The 24,237-nt window shown below is 42.2% G+C and overlaps 1 protein-coding gene across 6 annotated transcripts in view; it reads left to right on the top strand.

The window, feature by feature from the left end:
* kansl1l (KAT8 regulatory NSL complex subunit 1-like) overlaps window positions 1-24,237 on the top strand; it is a 149,413-nt gene that overhangs the window by 9,348 nt on the left and 115,828 nt on the right. For all 6 annotated transcript variants that reach the window (XM_072484074.1, XM_072484057.1, XM_072484049.1 and 3 more), the window contains exons 2-5: window positions 2,918-4,139; window positions 18,474-18,615; window positions 20,441-20,638; window positions 20,892-21,004. In XM_072484074.1, coding sequence (XP_072340175.1) covers window positions 2,962-4,139; window positions 18,474-18,615; window positions 20,441-20,638; window positions 20,892-21,004 — 1,631 coding nt within the window. In that variant the 5' untranslated portion in view covers window positions 2,918-2,961. The remainder of the gene's footprint in view (window positions 1-2,917; window positions 4,140-18,473; window positions 18,616-20,440; window positions 20,639-20,891; window positions 21,005-24,237) is intronic.

The raw sequence follows: 24,237 nt of genomic DNA, 5'->3' as shown, positions 1-24,237 counted from the left end.
ACTGCCTTTGACATCAAGGCAGTATTTTGACAGATTATGGCATCAAGGAGCCCTAGGATGAAAAAAAGGCAAGGAAATGGCCTGCGAAGTCATGATGCTCGTTTGGAGAGTCTGTGCAGACACGATGGGCCGAGTAGCCGCCTCCTGCGCCATAACGATTGTGATAGAAAAACTGGGCCCAATAGGAATCTGGGAAACCTCGCATTACCGAGCACAAAGGAATGTGGTTGATGGCCGTCATCTCAGTCCTGAGACATCGCTGCTGGAGTTCCTCTGGATAGAGTCCTAGGCTCATCCATAGCCGCTGCATCATCAATGGTCTTCCCTCCATCATAAGGTTAAATGGGGATGATTGCACATTGTTCACAATTTGCGACTCATGTGGAAGCAGTCCTTCCCCATATGCAGCAAGACCGTGACAATATTCAGACTTGAGCTGATAAGTGGCAAGTAACATTCCTGCCACACAAGTATCAGGCAATGACCATCTCCAATAGCAAAGAATCTAATAATCTCCCTTTGACATTCAGTGGCATCACCGTCACTGAATTTGTCATTGTCAACATTCTGGGGTTTACCATTGATCAGAAACTAAACTGGATTCGTCATTTATATACTATGGTTACAAAAGCACGTCAGAAGCTGGGAATTCTATGGGGCGTTACTCCCGAAAGCCTGTCCACCACCGACAAGTCAGGAGTGCGATGGAATACTTTCAACTTGCCTGGAAGAGTGCAACTCCCAAGAAGCTCAATTCCATCCAGGACAAAGCAGCCCATTTGATTGCACCCTATTCACCACCTTCAACATTTGCTTCCTCCACCGTCGACACACAATGGCAAGATGCACTGCAGCAACTCACCAAGTCTCTTTTGACAGCACCCTCCAAACCCGCAACCACTGTCACCTAAAAGGACACGGGTGATAGATACATAAGAGCACACTATCTCCAAGCCATACACCGTCCTGACTTGAAACTACATTGCCATTCCTTCACCATTGCTGGATCATAATCCTGGAACTCCCTTCTTCACAGCACTGTGGGTGTTCCTAAAAACACATGGCCTGCAGGGGTTCAAGAAGGTTGCACCCCACCACCTACAGCTATCCAATAAATGCTGGCCTAGCCTGCGCCCACACCCCATGAATGAGTAAACCAAGATGCTCCAAGTAGTGGCAGCTCTATAATTATATTACATAACTACATAGAAGATAGGAGCAGGAGGAGGCCATTTGGCCCTTTGAGCCTGCTCCGCCATTCATCACGATCATGGCTGATCATCCAACTCAATAGCGTAATCCTGCTTTCTCCCCATAGCCTTTGATCCCATTCTCCCAGAGTGCTATAGCCACCTCTTGAATATATTCAAAGTTTTAGACTCAACTATTTCCTGTGGTAATGAATTCTACAGGCTCACCACTCTTGTGTGAAGAAATGTCTCCCTATATCTGTCCGAAATGGTTTACCTTGAATCCTCAGACTGTGACCCCTGGTTCTGGACACACCTATCATTGGTAACATCTTCCCTGCATCAACCCTGTCTAGTCCCGTTAAAATTTTATAAGCCTCTGAGATTTCACCCCTCATTCTTCTGAACTCCAGCAAGAACAATCCCAACCTAATCAATCTCCTCATATGACGGTCCCGCTGTTAGAATAGTTTGAATTTGCAAACTGTAAGAGTCCCGTTATTCTGGATTACATCCTTCCCAGGTCATTGGGATAGCTGCTTGCTTCCCAAAAAAGTTCCACGGCTATTAGACTGATTTTTTTTCCTGCAATCCAGAGTTGCCTTTTCCCCAGATACCTCCTTCCATTTTGAACACAGCACAATGCTCAGCCAGTAATGATTTTCCTTCCCTGTTGTCAGATGAGTGGTTACTTTTAGGCTCATAGATGAATTCTATTGAAATAAATGATTTGAAATTGATGGCATATCAGCATTGTTTGGATTTCTACAGTGTCAAGTAGAATTCTGCTTCTGCAGAAGATGCTTGTCCTTGGGCTGACTTTAATCCTGGAATCTTGTAGCACAGAAGGCAGCCAATGGACTCACAGTGCCACTTCTTTGAAGGAGCTGTCTAATTATACTCTTCACTACTGTTTTCTCCTTTTTGAGCATCTATCCAATTTCTTTTTGAAAGTTACCATTTAAATCTGGCTCTATTACCCTTTCAAACAATGCAATTAGGATCATTTTGTTAAAGAAGTGCTCAGGTCACCTTGCTCTTTTGGCAATTTCCAATTGCCTTTTTCCACTGGAAACAGTTTTTTTTCCTATTTACTCTTTTTTTTTAAATATAAAAAAATTCTTCCTGATTTTTAAACACCTATGTTAAAATGTCCCTCCCTTAACTTTGTCTAAGAAGAAAAAAATACCAGCTGTCACTCTACATAACTGAAATATCTTATCCTCAATAAATTTGTTTAAAAGCATGATAGAGGTTTATTTTTTTTGATCCTTGATGGGCTGAATATTGCATTTGAAGTTGATTAGCACTTTCATGGGCAAGATAACTATCCTTGCACGCAGTTATCTCCATCAACACAATAAATTTGGTCATTTTATTCATGTGCTGTGCATTTGACTTTTCTTTCACTGATACGTCTTTGTGCCATATGGAAACACTTACATAAGATGTTTTCAAAGTTTAAATAATAAACAAATACAAGATATAGCCAGACACCTTAAACTGGTTCAACACAATGCTATCTTGAAATTAATTTTGTATACCTGAGATATTTGTGTTGACTGGTTCGAAGTTTATAGGGAACTATTCTGGAAGCATGTTAGCATATAGGGAACTGTTCTGGAAGCGTGTTAGTAAAGTCTAAATGTACCTTTTGGCTTATGTTAGCTGAGGGTTTCAAATATTTTGCTGTGCCATTGAGTTTTTTTATTCATTCTCTTCTGTAGGGGCAGCGTTGTTTTTAGCAGTGGAGCTTTTGGGGCAACACTGTATGGCTACAATGGCTCCTGCTCTCACTGAAACTGCCACAGAGGGACATGGATTCCAGCTGTCGTCGTCTTCCTTGCCTTCCAGTTCCATTGAACCTGACACATTTATGAACGAGGAAAACACAGCTACAGAACAGAAGCTAAATGGGGAATGTGACACACAATCTGCTTGGTCTCAACTTGTGCATCCATTTGCAGCACATGGGCTTGGCAGTGATGCAACTGATCTAAAACATGTACCTTATGGATCTGCAATTGTGCATTCCTCAATCCCAAACAATACAGCTTTGCTAACCAGTGCTAATTCTCTATTAGACATACTATCTTTAAAATGTAATTTCAATAGTAGGAAGAAATTGTTCTGCAAAAACACAGTTAATTTTGCCCCCCAAAAAATATTGTGCGATAGAACTAAGCAAACATCTGCTTCTAATGCTAGCAAAATGTATGTTGTACCTGAAGCAGAGCTTAGTAGTAATAAAAATGGTATGAAAGATTTAAGCTCCCAGAAAAACAGTCCTTTGAAGTGTCAGGGTGTATTAACCGCTGCTAGTGAGATGAAATTGGCTTGTAATTCAGTTTCAGTGAACCTCAACACTCGCAGGTACATAACTTCACATCAAAAAGTAGAGTTGAAACCAACCAGAGCAAACAAATCTTGCGATACTGTACCAGCAGAAGATGCCATTCAGATTGGAAATTTATTGAATGGTGCCAGGCAATCGGCCCAGCAGGGAAAACAAGAAGAACAGCTCAGTAATTTCACAAGTACAAGGGAAACGGAAACAGATACTCTGCTGCATGAGTGCCTTGGCAGACAACAAGAGATCGTTAAAAAGGCCAACCAACTGAGAAAACGCTTACAGCTAATACAGGCTAAGCATGTTGAGTGCCGTGTTCAGTGCACAATTCAAGACTTGATAGAATCCCAAAGGCAGACCGAAATTAACAAAATTGCCAGTTCAAGAACAGAGTCTGCCTATTTTGCTGGAATAAAACACAGTGACAGTGTGCAAGCTGGATTCATTCCAAATCCCATCAACTCTGAACTCTCTGAATATACGTGTTTTTCAAAAGCACTGTTTTCACACATTGAAAAAAATGTGGATTCCGATGCAACTATCAGCACAGATGAGGATTCTGATAGCGAAGACATTTCATTGAAGAGGAATATGCCATTGTAAGTAGAATTCTTGCGTCATCTTTTTAGTCCTCATTTCTAGTTGGGTGGATTAGGTGCAACTCACAAAAGAAGTGTTTGCATTGTTGAGCCTTTTTCCCATTTTTCATCCATTAAATTTCCCAGTGGCAGTCCCTGTAAATCAGGTCAATGTACACTTTTATGTGAAGAATATGATGGACTACAGGTTGTTGAATTGTTGTATTAGTGGTTCTACTAAGTATTGTGATTAGCTTTTATTATCATTTGCCTAATTAGGATATTTTGGGATGAACTATATTTCTAATTGTTCCTTGGTGGTTTTGAGGAGCTGAACAAAGGTTAGTGCAACTCTCAATGGATCAGAAAAATGGTTGGCCAAAATTATTTTTTAAGTTATAAGGAATTGAAAGCTTTTTTAAAGCTGACCTGGGGACTGGTATTTAAACAAGTAACATGTCATCAGAGATGTAGTTGCCAGCACTTGTGTTACTGAAGTACATCAACTTGAATTTGACAACTTAATTCCAGCAAACAACAGTTTTCAGGAAAGCTGTTTCACATTTTTGAGCTTTACATCGTGTGACTGTAACTCCAGTGTGGCTACAAGTAAAGTTTTTTAAAAATACTCCGGTTGTTGTAAAATATGCTACGTTAATTGTACACGGAAGTGATATTTTTACTTTTCGGTGCAAAGACCTTTTTGACCATTGTAAAGCAGTAAATGTGAAGCAGAAGCTTGGAAACAGATGAACATTTAAGAAGAGGGAAGGGGAAGGGAAAGTGATTCTTGTGTGTATTTCTTTCCGTATTTTGAAATGCTGTCTTAACTGTAATGTCTTCCAGACCTGACAGTGATTCTTACCTCAAATATTAACTTGTCTATTCTCTCTGCATGGTCTGTTTTTATTTGATTCCAACATCTACAATCTTTTTGCTGTTGTAGTAATAAATTTCTGACTTGGCAACCGAATGGGAGTGCTGCAATCTTGAAGTTAATTTGGGTGGCAAGTACAGAAGATGGTACTTTTGTTGCATCACTTAGATTTCTGACCTTGTATCTGCAAGTGAAATCCAGTTGATCATTTTCTGGGCATCAAAATTGTATTTAACTGTTCTGCAACACATTGTACATAGATGACATTGACAGTTCCTGAACATTTCATAGAATTCATAGAATCTATAGTGCAGAACATGTCTCTATTCATGTGCCATGATGGTGAACATAAGCATAAGCACTTTGAAGGCTGCAGGAGTATAGAACATGAGCTAATCTATTTTAATCAGCTTGCCTCTCATACCTATGTACAATGGTTAGCATTGCTGTCTCAGAGCTCCAGGGACCTGGGTTCAATTCCGGCCTTGGGTGACTGTGGAGTTTGCACTTTCTCCCCCGTGTCTGCGTGGGATTCCTCCCGGTGCTACGGTTTCCTCCCACAGTCCAAAGATATGCAGGTTAGGTGGATTGGCCATGCTAAATTGCCCCTTAGTGTCCAAAAGGTTAGGTGGTGTCACTGGGTTACGGAAATAGGGTGGAGGCGTGGGCTTAAGTAGGGTGTTCTTTCCGAGGGCCGGTGCAGATGCGATGGGCCAAATGGCCTCCTTCTGCACTGTAAATTCTACGTTGTGTGTTTTCTTCAGATATAATACTTTTGGACTTCACTAAATGTTATCATAATGATCACTGTACCCTTGAGACTATAAGGTTATTTATTCACCCTTTTTCATTACACAATACTAGATCCAAAATAGCCTGTTCCCCAGTTGGTTTCTCAACATCTTTTCACCATGCTGCTATTGAACCCAGTTAATGTGTAGAATGGATCTTCCTGTATGATGGCTGTTCACTTGAATAGGATAGCCATATCCAGTATATGGTGAAAGTTGCCATCCATGCAACTTGATATTTCACTTTGGGTTGGAAGTTGGTTTTTTTTTTTGTCCAAAGTCTGTTGCCTCTCAAGTTTTATCTATTCTGGAAACTAAAAGCTTTCTGTCAGACTGAGTATAGGGGACTTGATTTGGCATCTGCCTGGTGTTGCCTTCATTCTTCTGGATGATTATTTTTCTGTAGTGCCACATTCTCCAATGTTGCATTTGTCCGTTTTCTATAAGCGTACAATTTCATGTGGAGAGGTCATTGCAAAAGGTGTAACAGGCGTATAATGGAATTGATAGTGCAGGACAAATTTGAATACCTATTTCAAAATATATGTGGCATCCACGATAGTTTCATCAGAGGCAAGCCTTGCTTGACTAATCTTGATTTTTCTGAGGAAGTGAAAACCCAATATTAGAACTCCATTTAATTTCCATGAAAGACTGCTGCACAAACTCAAGCCATTGCATATCCTGGGTAAAGGAGTGCATAGGGATATTGATGTTGGACTGGAGAAATGTATTGAATTCAGAATCTAAGATTTCTCAGAATATAATGTAATCTCGTGAACTTTGTCATAATATACACCAGTATATCATGGTGCAGACACACACACTGATGGACACACAGCAAAACCAATCAACACAACACCGCAGCCAATCACCAGTTAGAGCACACTCACTATAAAGACGGAGGGCATCAGTTTTCCCGCTCATTCGGGATGCAGCCTCTCAGAAGGACAGAGCTTACAGCACAGATCTTCACCATGTGCTGAGTGCATAGACTGGTTAGGATAGGCATAGGTCTTTAGTTTAATCTAACATCGTGTTAACCCACAGTGAAAGGATGTTCAACAGTTTCTAGCTTAATAAAATAGTGTTCTATTTTAAGTGTTGGTAGCCTGTATGTGTTCCATGGATCCAAAGCACCCGACACATCAAACTTGACCTCTGCACTCTTCGATCTACATAAATGACCTGGGTTTAGACAAACCCAAGTTTGTCAGATTTGAGGCTTTTGCCACCCTGCGGGGTAAAGAGAGGAGACCGATACTGATGCAGCAAAATAGTTGCAGAAGGACTTGGTTCTGCTCACTTGCGGATATTAATTGTAACAACAGAAATATGTCTTGTGCAATGAAAGAAACAATGGGGACATTCAAAATTAAATAATATAAACCATTTGCAGGAGAGGCTGAAAGGGAATGATGTACTTTGTCCATGCCTGGACATGGAAGAGCAAAATAAAGTGTTCCAAGTGAAATTATTAGTCTATAACTGTCAGGCCAGCATGCTGAATCTGTATAGAACTTTGGTCAGGCAGCTGTTTGGACACTGCATTTAAATCTCACCAGAATTAAAGAAAGTATCTTGGGCCTTGGAAGTTGTGTATAGAGGCTGATTATAACTTTGAAGAGGATTGAATTATGAGGAAAGTTTTAAAAAATTATGAATTGTTCTCCTTGAATGAAGCCCTTTTAAATATTTCATTCCACTGAAGTAATTGTTCACTACTGCAATGTGTAGATGATCTTGAGTTGAATAGAAATGGTTGAAACCTTGGACAGTTATTAAACCAGGATAACAAAACATGGGTACAAACAGGTAAAATGAAATTTGGATTTGATGTCGGGAAGAAATTCTTCATAGAGTAATCAATATTTGGGATGGTAATGGCAGTAGAGGCAAAATGCAGGCATTGTTCAAGATGCAATTAGATGCCATGTTGGTGGGAATTGTTGATTTGTAAGGAACAGCAGCTAATGGACAAGATACCATTTCTTGCTAGACTGGAAAACACATCTAAATGATTCATACATCTGAATTACATTCACACTCTGTTTCACTGGTGCAACTTTTAAAAAAAAAAAAAAAAAGATTTATCACACTGACCTTTCAGTGCCACTACAGTTAAATTCTGTCTGAAAGTAACTTGACGTCTTCCAGATGGTTACAACAGGCACCATTTGGTAAACCTAAATTGATTGGATTTGCTGTTTGTTTAATAGTTCAGTGAACTTAATCTGCTATTATAAAATATATACTGTTGTGTTAAACCTCTTTGTCATAAAATAAACCAGCACTGCCTAAATATTGCTGTTTACAGAGAACAACCGTTGAGTAGGTTGGATGAGAAATTTACCAGATTAAAAGCTATCCCATGTGATTTGTTCAAAGCAGCCATGAACCTGACTGACTAAAAGATGGAGTATTAATATCTTGTCCTTCAGATGCTGAAATATGCATGATATGTATTGTATATTGAAGTGTTTGCTATGCTTTTGGTGCAGGCAACATTGCTTTGGATATATGCATTGAGGTTTTACTGTAAGAAGTTGGTATAAAAGTCTACACTGATTATTTGAGTGAATTTTTTATATACACACTATACACAAGTTAGGATAAGCATCTCTTGGAGAAGTTCTACATAACAAGGGTTAGGGTGTTGCAGTGTACCTCATAGTTGTTTCTGCAACAAAAAATGTTTCCCTACCTATATCACCTTCTGTCAGCCAGGCCACTTAGGAACATTAATATTCAATATTAGAGGCAGTTTGTGGTTCGCATGTTGACTTATTGTAAGCTTGAACCTTGTACTCTAACAATTTTAATTGAGTAGGCAGTCTAGAGTCTTTGCAATGCTTTTGTTATTTGGCAGTGATACAGGTTTAAAAAAATAACTTGTGTGTAATTTTTATTGATTACTGAGACAGGCTAACACCTTAATTGTCCTTGTCCTGAAACATTTAACTCTGTTTGCCCCTCCACAGTTGCTGCCAGACCTCCACAGCATAAGAGGTCTACAGCACAGAAAAGGCCCTTTGGCTCATCACGTCTGCGCCGGTCAAAAACTGGCCCATGTCTGCGCCGGTCAAAAACAACCTAACTATTCTAATCCCATTTTCCAGCACTTGTATGGTGGAATCGCAATTGCACGTCTAAATACTTCTTAAATGAGGGCCTCTGCCTCCACCTCCCTTTTAGGCATTGAGTTCCAGACTCCCACCACCCTCTGGGTGAAAAAACGTTTCCCCTCATCCCCTCTAAACTTCCTGCCCCTTAAGCCCCCGGGTCATTGATCCCTCCATTAAGGGGAAAAATGTCTTTCTGTCCACTCTGTCTTTCATAATTTTATACATCACAATCATGCCTCCTCTGCTCCAAGGAAAACAGCCCCAGTCTATCCAGTCTCTCTTCATAACTAAAACTCTCCAGCTTGGGCAACATCCTGGTCAATCTCCTCTGCACCCTTTCCAGTGCCATCACATCCCTCCTATAATGTGGATTCCAGAACTGCACACCATACGCTAGCTGTGGTCTAACCAACGGTTTATACAGTTCCTGCATAACCTCCCTGTTCTTAAAACTCTATGCCTAGGCTAATAAAAGCAAGTATGCCATATCCTTTCTTAACCAATTCATCCACCTGCCCTGCTAACTTAAGGGACCGATGTACATGCATACCAAGGTCGGTCCCTCTGATCCTCTGTGTTTCCCAGGGCCTTGCCGTTCATCATGTATTCCCTTGCCTCGTTTGTCCTGCCCAAGTGCATCACCTCACACTTAATCCTGATTAAATTCCATTTGCCACTGACTAACCCGCCTATGTCATTCTGTAATCTAAGGCTATCCTCACTATTCGCCACCCCACCAATTTTGTATCCTCCTTGAACTTACGAATCAACCCTCCTATATTCATGTCTAAATCGTTTATATAAACCACAAACTGCAAAGGTCCTGACATTGATTCCTGTGGGACCTTGTTGAATATTTCCAGCTATTTTCTGTGTTTATTCCAGATTTGTGTGTTGTTTTAATTGGCTCTGGTCAGACCCCATTTCGAATATTGTGATCAGTTTTGGGCCCTGTATCTAAGGAAGGATGTGCTGGGCTTGGAGAGGGTCCAAAGGAGGTTCACAAGAATGATCCCTGGAATGGACTTGTCATATGAGGAGCTGCTGAGGACTCTGGGTCTTTACTCGGTGGGGTTTAGAAGGACATGGGGGGATCTAATTGAAACTAGCAGAATACTGTGAGGCCTGGATAGAGTGAACGTGGAGAGGATGTTTCCACAAGTAGGAGAAACTAGAATCCAAGGGCACAGCCTTAAACTGAAAGGACGATCTTTTAAAACAGATCTGAGGAGGAATTTCTTCAGCCAGAGGGTGGTGAATCAGAGGAACTCCTTGCCGCAGAAGGCTGTGGAGGTCAAATCACTGAGTGTCTTTAAGACAGAGATAGATAGGTTCTTGATTAATGAGGGGATCAGGGGTTATGCGGAGAAGGCAGGAGAATGGGGATGAGAAAAACATCAGACATGATCGAATGGCAGAGCAGACTCGATGGGCTGATTGGCCTAATTCTGCTCTCCTGTCTTATGGTTTTCTGTCTTTAGAGGAATAAAATTCTTGTTACATCTTGACATTTGTGCAAGCACTGCTTTGAAAGCACAATTTTTAAATATGCTCCTCCTGCTAGTGTGCAGAAATTGTCAAATTCCTGTGCCAGTTGCTTTATAGTTCACACCTCCTGTTCCACGTTCCAGGGGAAACAGAGGTTCTTGGACTTTTAGATTTCCCACTCACTGGAGCAGTTTCAGCTGTGTGGCATGCAGACGAAACATGCAGCATAGTTTTATCAGCATTGTCTTTAGTTACATAGTGCAAGCTCGGGAATGCATATAGGTAGTAGGATGAACATGTCCTCTTATAAGAAATAGAATTGTTCGGCCCCTCAATCCTGCTCTACCATTCAATAAGATCACGGTTGATCTGATTGTGGCCTTAACTCTACTTTCTTTCCTGCCCCTTGTAATCCTTGACTCCTTTTTCAATCAAAGATCTGTCTTGCTTAGCTTTGAATACGTTCAATAACCAGCCTCCCCTTCTCTCTGCAGAAGAGAATTCCAGGCGACCCTTTGAGAGAGGAAATTCCTCCTCCTCTGTCTTAAATGGGAGACACTTTATTTTAAACTGTGCCATCTAGTTGTAGATTCCCCCACAATGGAAAGCATCCTCCAGCATCTACTCTGTCAAGCCCCCTCAGAATCTAGTGTTTCAATAAGATCATCTCTCAATTCTTCTAAACTCTAGTGAGTTTTCACCCCAGGAATTATCCTAGTGAACCTTCAGTGAACACCTTCTAATGCAATTAAAACCCTCATTTAAGGAGACCAGACCGTTCACATTACTCCAAATGCAGGCTCTATATAGCTGTTGCAACACTTCCCTGCTTTCATACTTCAACCCCCTTACAATAAAGGCAAATACTATGGTAAACACTGTTTCTTACTGTTGTTTTCCTCCATCCCCATTGTGTTATGAAACTAACTGGGTGAACACTGGGTGCACTGGTGATGAGATTTTCAGGCGCTATTGGTTTTTCTAACATCTTGATAAACTCATAACTAAATTTGTCAATTGCTGGCTTTTTACACCAGCTTTGTACCTTCTGGGTACTGATCAAACAACTGCCACAAAGATATATCAAAATAACTACCAATGACTGTTCCAGTAACCAGATGTAGAGGAAAACTGTAAACATGTGAAAAGCCTGCATTTGGTGTTGATGTTTTTGTGTGCATCACAGAACTTTATTTGAACACACACCTTTGGTGAATTGGTTTTAATTTAAAAATGAATACCATGTAAAAATGGGTAATCAGGAAGTAGCCTGATAATTTGACTCCCGTTTTCCTCTATTACTGTGGTAAATCAGTTCAGGTGAGAAACTGGAACTCGGTGAGTGCTTATTCCCCAATAAGCTGGTGGTGCCAAACACTTGTTCTCCTTGTGGAAATGAGCGTTTCCTTGAGTTACTTTCTCGTCTCAAGATCTGTGACTGGTTTTGCTCTACTATGTCAGATGTCTCCTCTGGCAAGAGTAATTCAAAAGTAGTCCTCTGCCGGTAGGTTGCTAAAAACCTGTTCACATAGTTTTTAATATATGCTTCAAGGACTGGGCAAACCTTTTGGCTAAACCATTTGTTGATGGATAGTAAGATGCTGACTTTAGATGTTGAACTCCACACATCTTTAAGTCGTCTTCAAACATTTGGGCTATAAACAATTGTCGCTCACTATCTGCTCTGGCTTTCCAAGTTTCTCAATGGTTTGTTCTGCAATGGTTGACTTCATTAAGATCACCTCTGGCCATTATAGTGTGTGTCTACCACGACCATGAACATGTGCTTCTCGAATGGACCAGCAAAATCAGCGTGCAGACATGACCACGGCATTTTAGGCCACTCCCATGGGTGCAGTGGGGACAATGTCCTTACCTGCGCAGATGACTGGCAAAGTCCTGCCTTTTCTTCTATCGGCTGGCAACCAAAAGGAGCTTTGTGCTAGTTCCTTCATTCAAATTGTAGCTGGATTTCCTAGATGTAACTGTTCCAATATTCTTTTTGTCACAAGTTTGGAGAAATAACAATTCTCATCCCCCCCACAACAGACATCTGCCCGATGCTGTTAATTCGAATCTCCTGGAAATGTATGGGGCTGGATTCTCCGATTTATGGAGCTATGTCCCCACGTAGCGTTTTACAGCAGACAAACTGGCGCAAAACGGCCATCGATTCCCTGTTTTGCTGGGGGCTGGCAGGATGGCAGCGTAGAGCACCCAGCTGTACCTGCCGATACTGCCCGGAGAATTGGCAGGTCCGTGGCCGCGCATTCACGCGGCGGTGGCCTGCAGAGGCCATGCCGTGCAACATGGTGACGGCCACTCACGGACCTGGCCCGCGAATTAGTGCCCCCTCTTTGGCCGGCCCGCACCCCCCCACAATGCCCCAGCCCCGAATAATGTCCACTCCTGCCCGCGGATCAGCCCTCCCCCGACTGTCTCGGCGTTGACTGAGTCCGCATCCACCACGCCTAGTTCCTGACCGGTGAGACCATGAGACACCCACGCTGTCGGGAACTCGGCCGGTCGGCATCGGTGGGCGGAAGTATTAAAGAAACGTAGATAACCCACATAGATAACATTGCTCCTCCTTTACTTCTAAGGTCCAACACCATTAATAACTAGTATTTTAACATCGTTATTTACATATGTACACATGCAGGCATCAAATTATTACATTGCAATAATGCAGTCAATAAGATAGAGTGTACTTGCAGCCAATGAAGGGATACCTTTGTGTGGCCCAGAGATAGCTGTTGAGGGTCTGTGGTCCGTCAGCAATGTGAAGTGATGACCATACAGGTATTGGTGAAATTTCATGCACCAAATATAATACTCCTTGCCTCCTCCTCCAACTGAGAATAGTTAGATTCTGCACTTGTTAACGTACAAGATGTACAAGGTCTTCGCCTGAAGGTGGCATATGTGATACCACTGCTCCAAAGCCATACAGTGAAGCAGCCGAGGCAAGTTGTAATGGTAATTTTGGGTTGAAATGTAGCAATACTTCTGCTTCGTCTGCTGATTGATATGATTTTTTGCGTTCTGGTATCCATTGCCAGTCCTGCTTTGTGCACCGCAAGGTCTGTAACTGTTTCAATTGGGTTGCCAGATTCTGAAGTATTTTCCATCATAGTTGATTATCCCAGGAATGTCCCAAGTTGAGTGACATTCATTGGTCATAGGGTCTCCATAATAGCTTCCATCTTTTTGGATGCTTTGAGAAAACCCTTACTGATCCAGGATTCTGGGCCCTTCCCTTCTCCACACCACCTTCTGTCCTCTTCAGAAATCAGTGGAGGCTGAGTCATTGTCCAATTCTGCCTTTAATAAATTGTGTTTTTTGACAGACAAGGAAGTCAAGGGTTATCTGGGGCAGACAGGAAAGTGTCGTTGAGACTACAATCAGATCAGTCATGATCTTATTGAATGGCAGAACAGGCCCAAAGCGCTGAATGTCCTACTCCTGTTCTGACTCAGAGGTGAGGTTACTCCTTTGAGATATTTGTGCCACGAGTTCGGGGATCGATTAAATCAGCACATGCAGTAGGTTGAAATTGGGATCTTCTCGGAACATAGGACTTATAATAATAATCAATAATAATCTTTATTAATGTCACATGTAGGCTTTCATTAACACTGCAATGAAGTTACTGTGAAAATCCCCTAGTCGCCACCTACTGCATGTGCTGATTTGACTGATCTTTGAACTCGTGACATAAATGAAATGAAAATCACTTATTGTCACAAGTAGGCTTCAATGAAGTTACTGTGAAAAGCACCTAGTCGCCACATTCCGGCGCCTGTTCGGGGAGGCTGGTGCGGGAATTGAACCATGCTGCTGGCCTGCCTTGGTCTGCAAGAACAGGAGCCAGGTGCGGGCTGTATTCTTGGATATGTCCAGAGATGATGTTTGGAGGCAGCCACAGGTGCTGCTGGGTGTGGAGGTGGGCTGTTTGAATACCTGTTTTGGTCTGGGTCTTTATCACAGTTACATCAAAAACAGAAAGGTCCTCCAGCCCTCACCCCTTACACTCCACACCTAACATCACATGCCCCCAAGGGCGACTCATGCTACCATGCCAAAATATCTCCACCCAAAATGCCCCTTATGCCCCCCATGTCACAGTATGGTCCCTTATGCCAATTAATTTACTTCCATGCCCATTCACACATTATATTTTGTACAGAAGCATTGAACACTATATTCTATAAAACAATGAGCATAGCGACAGTAGGATGTGTAACAATGGCATAAAAAAGCCACCATTCATTATTTATTTTCCACTTTCTTAAAAATAACTCCTTTTTACTGCGGCCCAATAAAAGTGGCAATCATCCAGATAGTTGACACCAATCTCCGATGAAGGCACTGGGCATAATTGACACCTAGCAGTATCAATAGCAAAAACTGCAAGCCCTTTAAACCTCTTTATCTTGGGTAAATAAACATGGTGAAATTGATTGCATGGGTAAGAGAGCTCTCTGGGCTCAGGTGTTTCAACAGGCTAACGAAGTTCTGGTCTCCAAACCAAGAATACTGGTGAAGCTCGGCTGAGAGCCCAAAAATCCATTGACCTGTTGCAGAGGACAAGGCCAAGGACAGGCTTACCCCCAAAATGGAGCTGGCCATGTCGGGAGAGCAGGATGCGGGTTTGTGACCGGAACCAGCCAGCATCCTTAATAGACACTCCCGAAAACCAGAAACCTTAGGATTGTAGTCAGGAATCCTGTATTGTGATAATGACAATTACAAGGGGGCACAAGTTCAAGGTGAGGGGGGAAAGGTTCAGTGGAGATGTGCGGGGGAAGTTTTTTTACACCGAGGGTGGTGGTGGCCTGGAATGCACTGCCAAGTGAGGTGGTTGAGGCAGATACGCAAGTGACCTTTAAGACTTACCTGGATAGGCACATGAACAGGCGGGGTATAGAAGGATACAGGCGGTTGGTCTAGATAGGACACGTGATTGGTGCAGGCTTTGAGGGCCGAATGGCCTGTTCCTGTGCTGTATTGTTCTTTGACCTTTATTAATTACATATCCTAGCTATTGTATGGATGTCTGAAATAAATGTTCTTTCCTGACGTGAAGCCCATGCATCTGAAGACATTTCAGTGTGGCTTCTAAGTGTAGTAAGTGTTCTTGTTGTGGTTATCAATATGTCATCTAGGTAACACTATACTCCTGTAAGCTACTGAGGATCTGGCCCATTGACCGTTGAAATAAAGCTGGTGTTGACGATATTCCAAAAGGTAATCTCTTGTAGCAGAATAGAATGATATCCCTACCGTGCAGGGATTCAGCCCATCGAGACTGCACCGACTCTTTTGAATGAGCTACCCATTTACACTCCCCCATCCTATTCCCATAGCCTAATCTGCACATCAAGGGGCAATTTAGCATGGCCAATCCTCCTAACCTGCACATCTTTGGATGTCATGGGCCGAATGGCCACATACTGTGATTGTGTTATTTTCATAGTCTATATTAGGATAATCCATTTACTTGGTAGAGTTTGTTAAATGTTTTGTTCATTCTTGCACTAAGATGAGGAGAGGTGGAGTTTAAAATGTTTCCCACTTGAATACTTGGTATTAGAATTGAGTTATTCTTGGTCAGATGAAAAGGAAGCCTTTCCCTGCTCTGCCCTACATTTCTTTTTTGTCTTTTTTTAGAAATTTAGAGTACCCAATTATTTTTTTTTCCAATTAAGGGGCAATTTAGCGTGGCCAATCCGCCTAACCAGCACATCTTTTGGGTTGTGGGGGTGAAACCCACGCAGACACGGAGAATGTGCAAACTCCACACTGACAGTGACTCTGGGCCGGGATTCGAACCTGGGTTCTCAGAGGCGTAGTTGCAGTGCTAACCACTGTGCCACATGCCGCCCCTGCCCTACAATTCTAACTGCAATCAGAAGAACCGCCTTTACTCCCTACTGTGGTAGTTTTTCTTTTGCCTCATTGACCATCCTTGTAGCCTTTTTTGTCAGCTTGCCATTTAACTGCTAAATTAGGGCAGATTTGTGATTTGGATATTTGCCCAACAGGAACTGGGATGAGAATGGCTAAGCCCAAATCGCATGAACAGCTTGCAACCAGCAGACCAGAAATTTTTCAGGCATCAGCTTGTCTTGAACAAAAGTCAGAATGCTTACCAGCCAGTCTCTTCATTTTGCATTATATTATAAAAGATATGATTCTGCATTTGAGCTGCTAACTGGATTTTTTAAAAAATTATGTTAATGAACTAGTTAACATGTAAATTAGTAAAACTGATGCTTTCCAGCTTTACTATATGAACGATCTGGAGCCAGTCAATTTTTTAAATTCTGTTTGGGGTTTTGAGAGCTCTATGATCATACTACACTTTCAGAAGTGAGTTGTTTCAGAAGTCTGACACTGCTTGAATGAGAAATGAATTATAAATGAGTGTAGTAATTCAACCCCTCTGCTTCCACTTTCTTTAACTACCCCCAACTAAATTTTAAAAGGACTGCAAATAGAAAGCATTCCAGAGCTGTTGGCAAAATGATGCAACTGGTAAAAGACCTATTTGGGAACGTTACTGGAAAACTTGAAATATCAAAGTGTGGAAACCAAGTTCATAAGTTCACTAACTCAAGGAAATTAGAAACTAACTTTTTTCTTTGTAGATTTAAATAAAATAAATAGAGGGGGGCACTATCCTCATCTCCTGCTTGATCCCCCCCATCTTTTGCTGACATCGATTCCATTGACTCGAATCATTAAATAGTATAGCATAGACGGGAGCTATTTGGCCCTTTGAGTCTGTGCTGGCTCTTTCGAAGAGCAATTCACTTAGTCTCACTCCTTTCCCCATATCCCTACATTTTTCTGTTTCAAGTTTTTATCCGATTCACTGTGCAAGGCTACTGTTGAATTTGTATCCAGAACCCTATTAGATAATGATTTCTGAATACTAATAGTAATAGTGGCTAAATGGCCTACTCCTGTTCCTATGGAACTATTTAATCATTTGGTAAAATCATGGTAAATCTGTATCCTACCCTCATTTACCCACCCTTGCCCCTTACCCTTCAATATGTTGGCTTAACCTAAATCTATCAATCTCTGTTTTAAATCCCTTCTATACTCTGTGTGTGGCTTTGCCAAATTTACTTGAGCAAAGGGCCCTAAACTGGGCATGATATGCTAACTGATCCACCCAATTATTTTTGGTGGGGCAGTTTAGAACATGGAACATACAGTGCAGAAGGAGGCAATTCGGCCCATCGAGTCTGCACCGACCCACTTAAGCCCTCACGTCCACCCTATCCCCGTAACCCAATAAACCCTCCTAATCTTTTTGGTCACTAAGGGCAATTTATCATGGCCGATTCATCTAAAATGCACGTCTTTGAACTGTGGGAGGAAACCATAGAACGCGGATGAAACCCACGCAGACATGGGGAGAAGGTGCAGACTCTGCACAGACAGTGACCCAGTGGGGAGTCAGACCTGGGATCCTGGCGCTGTGAAGCCACAGTGCTATCCACTTGTGCTACCGTGCTGCCCAAAAAAAGTTATAGAAAAGTTATTTACTCCAACTAACGTGAGTTGTACTTTAAAATGGTACTGGAAATATTAGCTGGTGCTCATAAGCCCGCCTTATTGCCTTGAGGTCGCTGCTGAATCAGTGAGGTGCATGCATTTGAAAGCTTGTGACAAAAGTTTCAAATAAACCCAATATACAAAAGCAGTTTATATCCTTCAAAATAAGGCCATATCATTAAAAGTTCTCACTTTGGAGAAATGATAACAGCAAGAGCAAGTTGGAGAGAAACTCAAAAGTAATATCTCTGGACTCCCACCAAGACCACCTTAAATAAAATTAGTGCAGGAGCAACCACTGAGAAATTGATGTTCCTGTTCCAGTATCTAAACTGCGAGTGTATTTTGATGCATAGTGATGCATCTTTATGACCTTGCAGGACAACAATCCAAATGTTTTACACTTTGAAAAATTATGGAGCAATAAAATATTGACTTAGAGTAGAAGCTGGTATATTGTTAAATCTGTAATAAAGAATTTTAAAACTTTTTTTTTTACAGTGAGTACAGATCAGAATGGAGGTGGACCATTGATCGAGCTGAAATTGCAAGTCGGTGGACGTGGCTTCAAGCCCAGATATCAGAGCTAGAGTATAGGATACGACAAATAAATGAAATCTACAGGCACATATGTGCTGCAAAGGTAAAATAAAGATTAACAGAAATTGTGGTTTTATTTAAATTTAAAGGAAATATTTAACATGACCATTCATATGAACAATAATAGCTGAATGCTTCTTGTGTCCTTATGCCAGTCCATCTGAGAACAGGAACACATCCTGTATGAGTCATTTGTACAAATTTGCACTCTGATCTCTAAAGCTTTGAACCAACAGCTGCATTAAAATAAAATGCAGCACCCCCGGCATTAGCATCAAAACAGTCTTGGGTATGTTGTGATCCCAGCTGATGTTGCTACTGGACAAATCCGATCCTAGCGTGAAGCCTGGCTGATAAACATTTTTTTTTTTTTTAGAAATTGTGGAGGTAAGTTACTGAATAAATTCACAGGAGTCTGCAGATGGACTTTTGAGTAAAAGAATAAATTTATTAAACAAGAAAAATAAACAATACATCAGATCAAAAAGGTTGGAAAGATTTCCATATGAACACAAGAATATAATTCAAATATCCTTTGTTCCTTCACCCCAGCTATATCTTTACAGACACACAAATTCGGAAAGAAAAAGCAATTTATCATATCTATCTTTTACCATCAATATTAGAGTAAGTATGCAGTACATGTGAACCAGCAGACAAACTGTGGTCAGGCACACCACTCTCCAAATACATGACAGATGTGACCAAAGCAGCTTCTGCTGATTTCTCAACAACCCACCCAGATGCTTGTCACACTGTGTGCCAACTGATCTCGCAGAAACTCTTTCTCACAAGGGTTTCCGATATCCACATTTGAAGAACTTTCCTTGGAATTCTCTTCAAACATCGCTCCTACTTAGATGGTTTCGACCAGGATCTACTTCCAAGGTTTCAATTTCCACTTCTAAGATTCTTTTCCCCTAGATCTCTGCATTCACTTAAACTTCACCTTCCAGGAACACTTTCTGGCCTAAGGCTGTGTCAAGCAGGACACCACTGATCCAAAAGGGTACCTTTGCCCTTATGGCCTGCAGCACGGAGTCACCAACCTTCGGCTGCCCTTTCAGAGGCTTTCTCAATCCCACTTTGCTTCAGGTCTGCTACTCTGAACCCATGGCTTTGCCACTTCTTCACAACTTAACAGATCAGCTTCTGACCTCTGTCCTTGACCCGTACTCTTCTGAGACCTCTTTCTGTCCCACTCCCCATTTTGGGACCTTCTTCCTGTTTGGACCTCAAATTGTCTCCCTTCCTGTGTCCTATGACCTGAGCACAACTGCAATGGTGGTGCTTTTCAGGACACCTGATCTGCAGTTTCACACTGTTTTTCTTTTTATTCTGAGCATGTGCGCAAGCCAGTTCCCGGCTGAAAAATGTCAAATTTGCCAAATTACGCATGTGCAGCCATCTCCCTGGCGCATGCACACAAGTCCTGAGGCTTGCTAAACTAAGGTGAGTTTTTCCTTTCACCACAGGTATCAGGTTTTGCCTCACCTACAAACTATAGCAGAGGACGTTACTAGGTCAGTACTGTAGTTGTGATATTTCACTTATCCTCATTACCCCTGAACTAGGTTAAAGAAACCCACCAGGGCTCTGACTACTGATCATTACTTGGTGACTATGAGGACTAGACTAGACGCGAAGGGTGAATGGTCTTTAATTAATCATTATATAGGATCATGTTAAACAAGTTACTTGGTCAATGTGAGCTAACTAATGTTTGAATTCTTATGTAATCTTCCATTTGCATGCAAGGTATTTCATCTTTCAGAACAATTTTTTTGAGGCTACTTTGTTAATTCACGAGAAAGGAAACTCTTGAAGCTATTGCTAAACTCCAGTCATTTTGTATAATTGTTGTCTAGGAAATGGTGATTCTGGATGATTCTCAGCCTTCCAAAGCCATTCTCAAAAAGCAGACCCATTTGACAGATGCAGCAGCTTTATTAGCTGCAACTGAGGATAATAAAACTTCTGCAGAGATAAAGGATTCAACCCTGGAATGCAATTTGGAAATGTCACCAAGCAGCCCTTCGCTTCTTCTAAGGAATATAGACAAACAGGTAGAAAGAAAATGTAGAAAAAAAAAGTTAAAGCTGGAACCAGTTGATTAGTATTACAGTCACACTATATTATACAAAAACCTGTTTAAATAGTTGAGATGAAGAAACTGAATTCTGTAAGATTGTCTTTGGCTTAAACCACATTTTAAGGATAGTTCAAGGTGGAAAATGATGGTTTAGTATTTACTTCACATACACAGAATCATGCTCTTTAAGACAGAGGTTGAAAGGGGTGTTTATTAATTGTCTACAGAGTGCACAGCTAACCGAATCAGTCAACAGTTTGATTCCACCACTCAATTTATCACCTGCTTCTTCTCCTGTCTCCTGTAAGGCATGCAGACATTGCGATGGCATCACCTGCAGGTAAGAATATTTGTCAGTTTGACTCTTTATCAGTCTTGTTTTGCATTTCCTACATAAGAATATGATTCACAACAGTTACTTTCTGCTGTAATACTGAATGTCATATTGTTGCCAAAGTAATATAAATCAAATTTAGCTCTTGGTTACTGTCCCATGCAAGCCAGTTTAAAACCTCTTTATGGCGTTAGATTAATTCCAAGTAGGGGGTCAAAAATGCATGTTCTTTAGCTGAAAGGACGAGGAGTTTAACTGAATTTATTATTTCCAGGTTTTGTGGTTGATCTGAGAAAGCCCCAGCTCATCTGTACTGACCCCAAATTTCAATTGAGACAATATTGTTTCAGTGCACTGAATGGAAGAGTGTGATTATAAGTTTTGTTGTTAAGACTGATGCTGAAAGACTATCCTGGAAGACTTGAGGATTTTGGTTATGTAACGTTAAACTTGGAACATAGAATGTATTTGTACAGCATCTTTTAAATCAATCTGTTATTAAGCACATTGGAACAGGGCATTTGGAAAATCACTAAGGTTAGGTAGAGTCAACACAGTTATATGAACAAGAACTTTGGTTTGACAAATCTATTAAAATATCCAATTATCTAGGTGGGAAATCCCTTCATTGGCAATGGCCAAAATCCAGAAATGGCAATATATTGCCAAGTCAAGTAGGTGTGTGATTTAGTGTGAAACCTGGAGACGGTTGTGTTCCCATGCACCTACCAGGTGGTAAAGCTTGGAGATTTAGGAGGTACTTTTGAAGAAGCCTTGGCAAGTTGTCACAATGGGTTGTAGGTAATACAGACTGCAGCCCCAGTACACTGGTGGAATGAATGAATGTTTTTGTGGTGGATGGGACACCAATCAAGCAGGCTGCTTTGTGCTGGATAGTATCATATTACTTCAGTGTTGTTGGAATAGTACTCATCCAGGCAAGAGATTATTCAGCCACACTCGTGCATGTGACATAACTTCATGATATTGCCATGCATGTTACTACACTTGATCTTGGCCAAAAGGCCGAGAAGCACTGCTATACACGTTACATGGATTAGGCTGCATTTAGTGCACCATTATTCGAAGGCCCAGAAAGGCCAGCAAACGTTTTTTAAGGTGATTCCCACAAAAGACTCTTGAAATGAAAAGATATGTATTTATATAGAGCTAGAATTTTGTTGAAGTGACTTGTGTTGTGCCTGTCTAAACCACAGTGTGTCTTAACCCGTATATGGTGGGCAAATGACTATGGGATTCAGTTTATAAAACTGAACAATATTTATTCTCACGCACACAATGGTTATGGTTATTCAATCACACACTCCCAATCATAGGTTACACCAATAGTTCCAAGATCTTAACTTAACTTGCAGTGACCAGTGCTAGACAGATACAGGCCTGTTATCACTACTCGCGGTCTTGTAGTCTCTGTTAGTTGGTTATCAATCTGGTTCTCTTCTGGCTCTGGTCTTCCTTCTGTTGGTAGCGTGGATAGTCTCCTTCGTCGGCCAGTGGAAGTCACCGTTGTTGGTTACTGCTGCAGAGAGAGAGATTCTAAGGTGGTGCAGCACCTTTTAACTTGGATTTTGTCCCCTTTGGTGGGTCATTTGTCAATCAATTGATCAGGGTTCGATCAGCCTGATCGCTCAAGTCCAATCAGGGGCTACCCCATCAATTTTGGGGTGTGCACTCAATGGCCATGCTTGCAAGTACTGGGGGAAAGTAGGCCCTTTCAAATAAGGAGTTTATGTGCCGCTGTGCCTGGTAAACCAGTGTGATTAACAGGACAGTTCTATTGTTCCTGGGATGGCCTGGAGATAGTCTTTTGCCTATATTATTTGCATCAACCTGCAAAATCCTTTTGAATTCTGTAAAGCCAAATGGAGGTGGACTTCAAAAGATGGGAAATGGAGGTGGACTTCAAAAGATGGGACATGTTGCCGCTCTCGTTGGCGGGTAGAGTGCAGTCGGTCAAAATGGTGGTCCTTCCGAGGTTTTTGTTTGTGTTTCAGTGCCTTCCCATCGTGATCACCAAGAGCTTTTCCAAGAGAGTAGGTAGGAGTATTATGGGGTTTGTGTGGGCGAATAAGACCTCGAGGGTAAGGAGAGGGTTCCTGGAACGCAGTAGGGACCGAGGAGGGCTGCCGCTGCCAAACCTAGGGAGCTACTACTGGGTAGCAAATGTGGCGATGATCCGCAAGTGGGTTATGGAGGGAGAGGGGGCGGCATGGAAGAGGATGGAGATGGCGTCCTGTAAGAGAACGAGCTTGGGGGCGTTGGTGACGGCACCGCTGCCGCTCTCGCCATCAAAGTATACCACAAGCCCGGTGGTGGCGGCAACGTTAAGGATCTGGGGCCAGTGGAGACGACACGGGTGCAGTGGGAGCCTCAGTGTGGTCCCCGATCAGGGGTAACACTGGTTTGTCCCGGGGAAGATGGACGGGGGGGTTCCAGGGCTGGCATCGGGTGGGGATTAGAAGAATGGGGGACCTGTTCATTGATGGGACATTTGCGAGCCTAGGGGCACTGGAGGAGAAGTTTGAGTTACCCCCGGGAAATGCATTTAGATATATGCAGGTGAGGGCTTTTGTGAGGCGACGGGTCAGGGAATTCCTGTTGCTCCCGGCACAAGAAGTTCAAGACAGGGTGATCTCGGGTGTATGGGTCGGGGAGGGCAAGGTTTCGGCAATACACCAAGAGATGAAAGAAGACGGGGAAGCCCTAGCAGAAGAGTTGAAGGGTAAATGGGAGGAGGAGTTGGGGGAGGAGATCGAGGAAGGTTTGTGGGCTGATGCCCTGGGTAGGGTTAATTCCTCCTCCTCATGTGCCAGGCTCAGCCTGATACAATTTAAGGTGGTTCACAGAGCGCACTTGACGGGGGCGAGGTTGAGTAGGTTCTTTGGGTTAGAGGACAGATGTGGAAGGTGTTCAGGGAGTCCGGCGAACCATGTCCACATGTTTTGGTCATGTCCGGCACTGGAGGGGTTCTGGAGAGGAGTGGCGGGAGCAATGTCGCAGGTGGTGAAAGTCCAGGTCAAGCCAAGCTGGGGGCTAGCAATATTTGGAGTAGTAGATGAGCCGGGAGTGCAGGAGGCGAAAGAGGCCGGCATTCTGGCCTTTGCGTCCCTAGTAGCCCGGCGAAGGATCTTGCTAATGTGGAAAGAGGCGAAGCCCCCCAGCTTGGAGGCCTGGATAAACGACATGGCTGGGTTCATAAAGTTGGAGAGGATTAAGTT

The sequence above is a fragment of the Scyliorhinus torazame genome, chromosome 2 (genome assembly GCF_047496885.1).
Source record: "Scyliorhinus torazame isolate Kashiwa2021f chromosome 2, sScyTor2.1, whole genome shotgun sequence".
NCBI lineage: Eukaryota > Metazoa > Chordata > Chondrichthyes > Carcharhiniformes > Scyliorhinidae > Scyliorhinus > Scyliorhinus torazame.
Note: the sequence above shows the minus strand (reverse complement) of the source record. Positions and strands in the feature narration are given on the sequence as shown.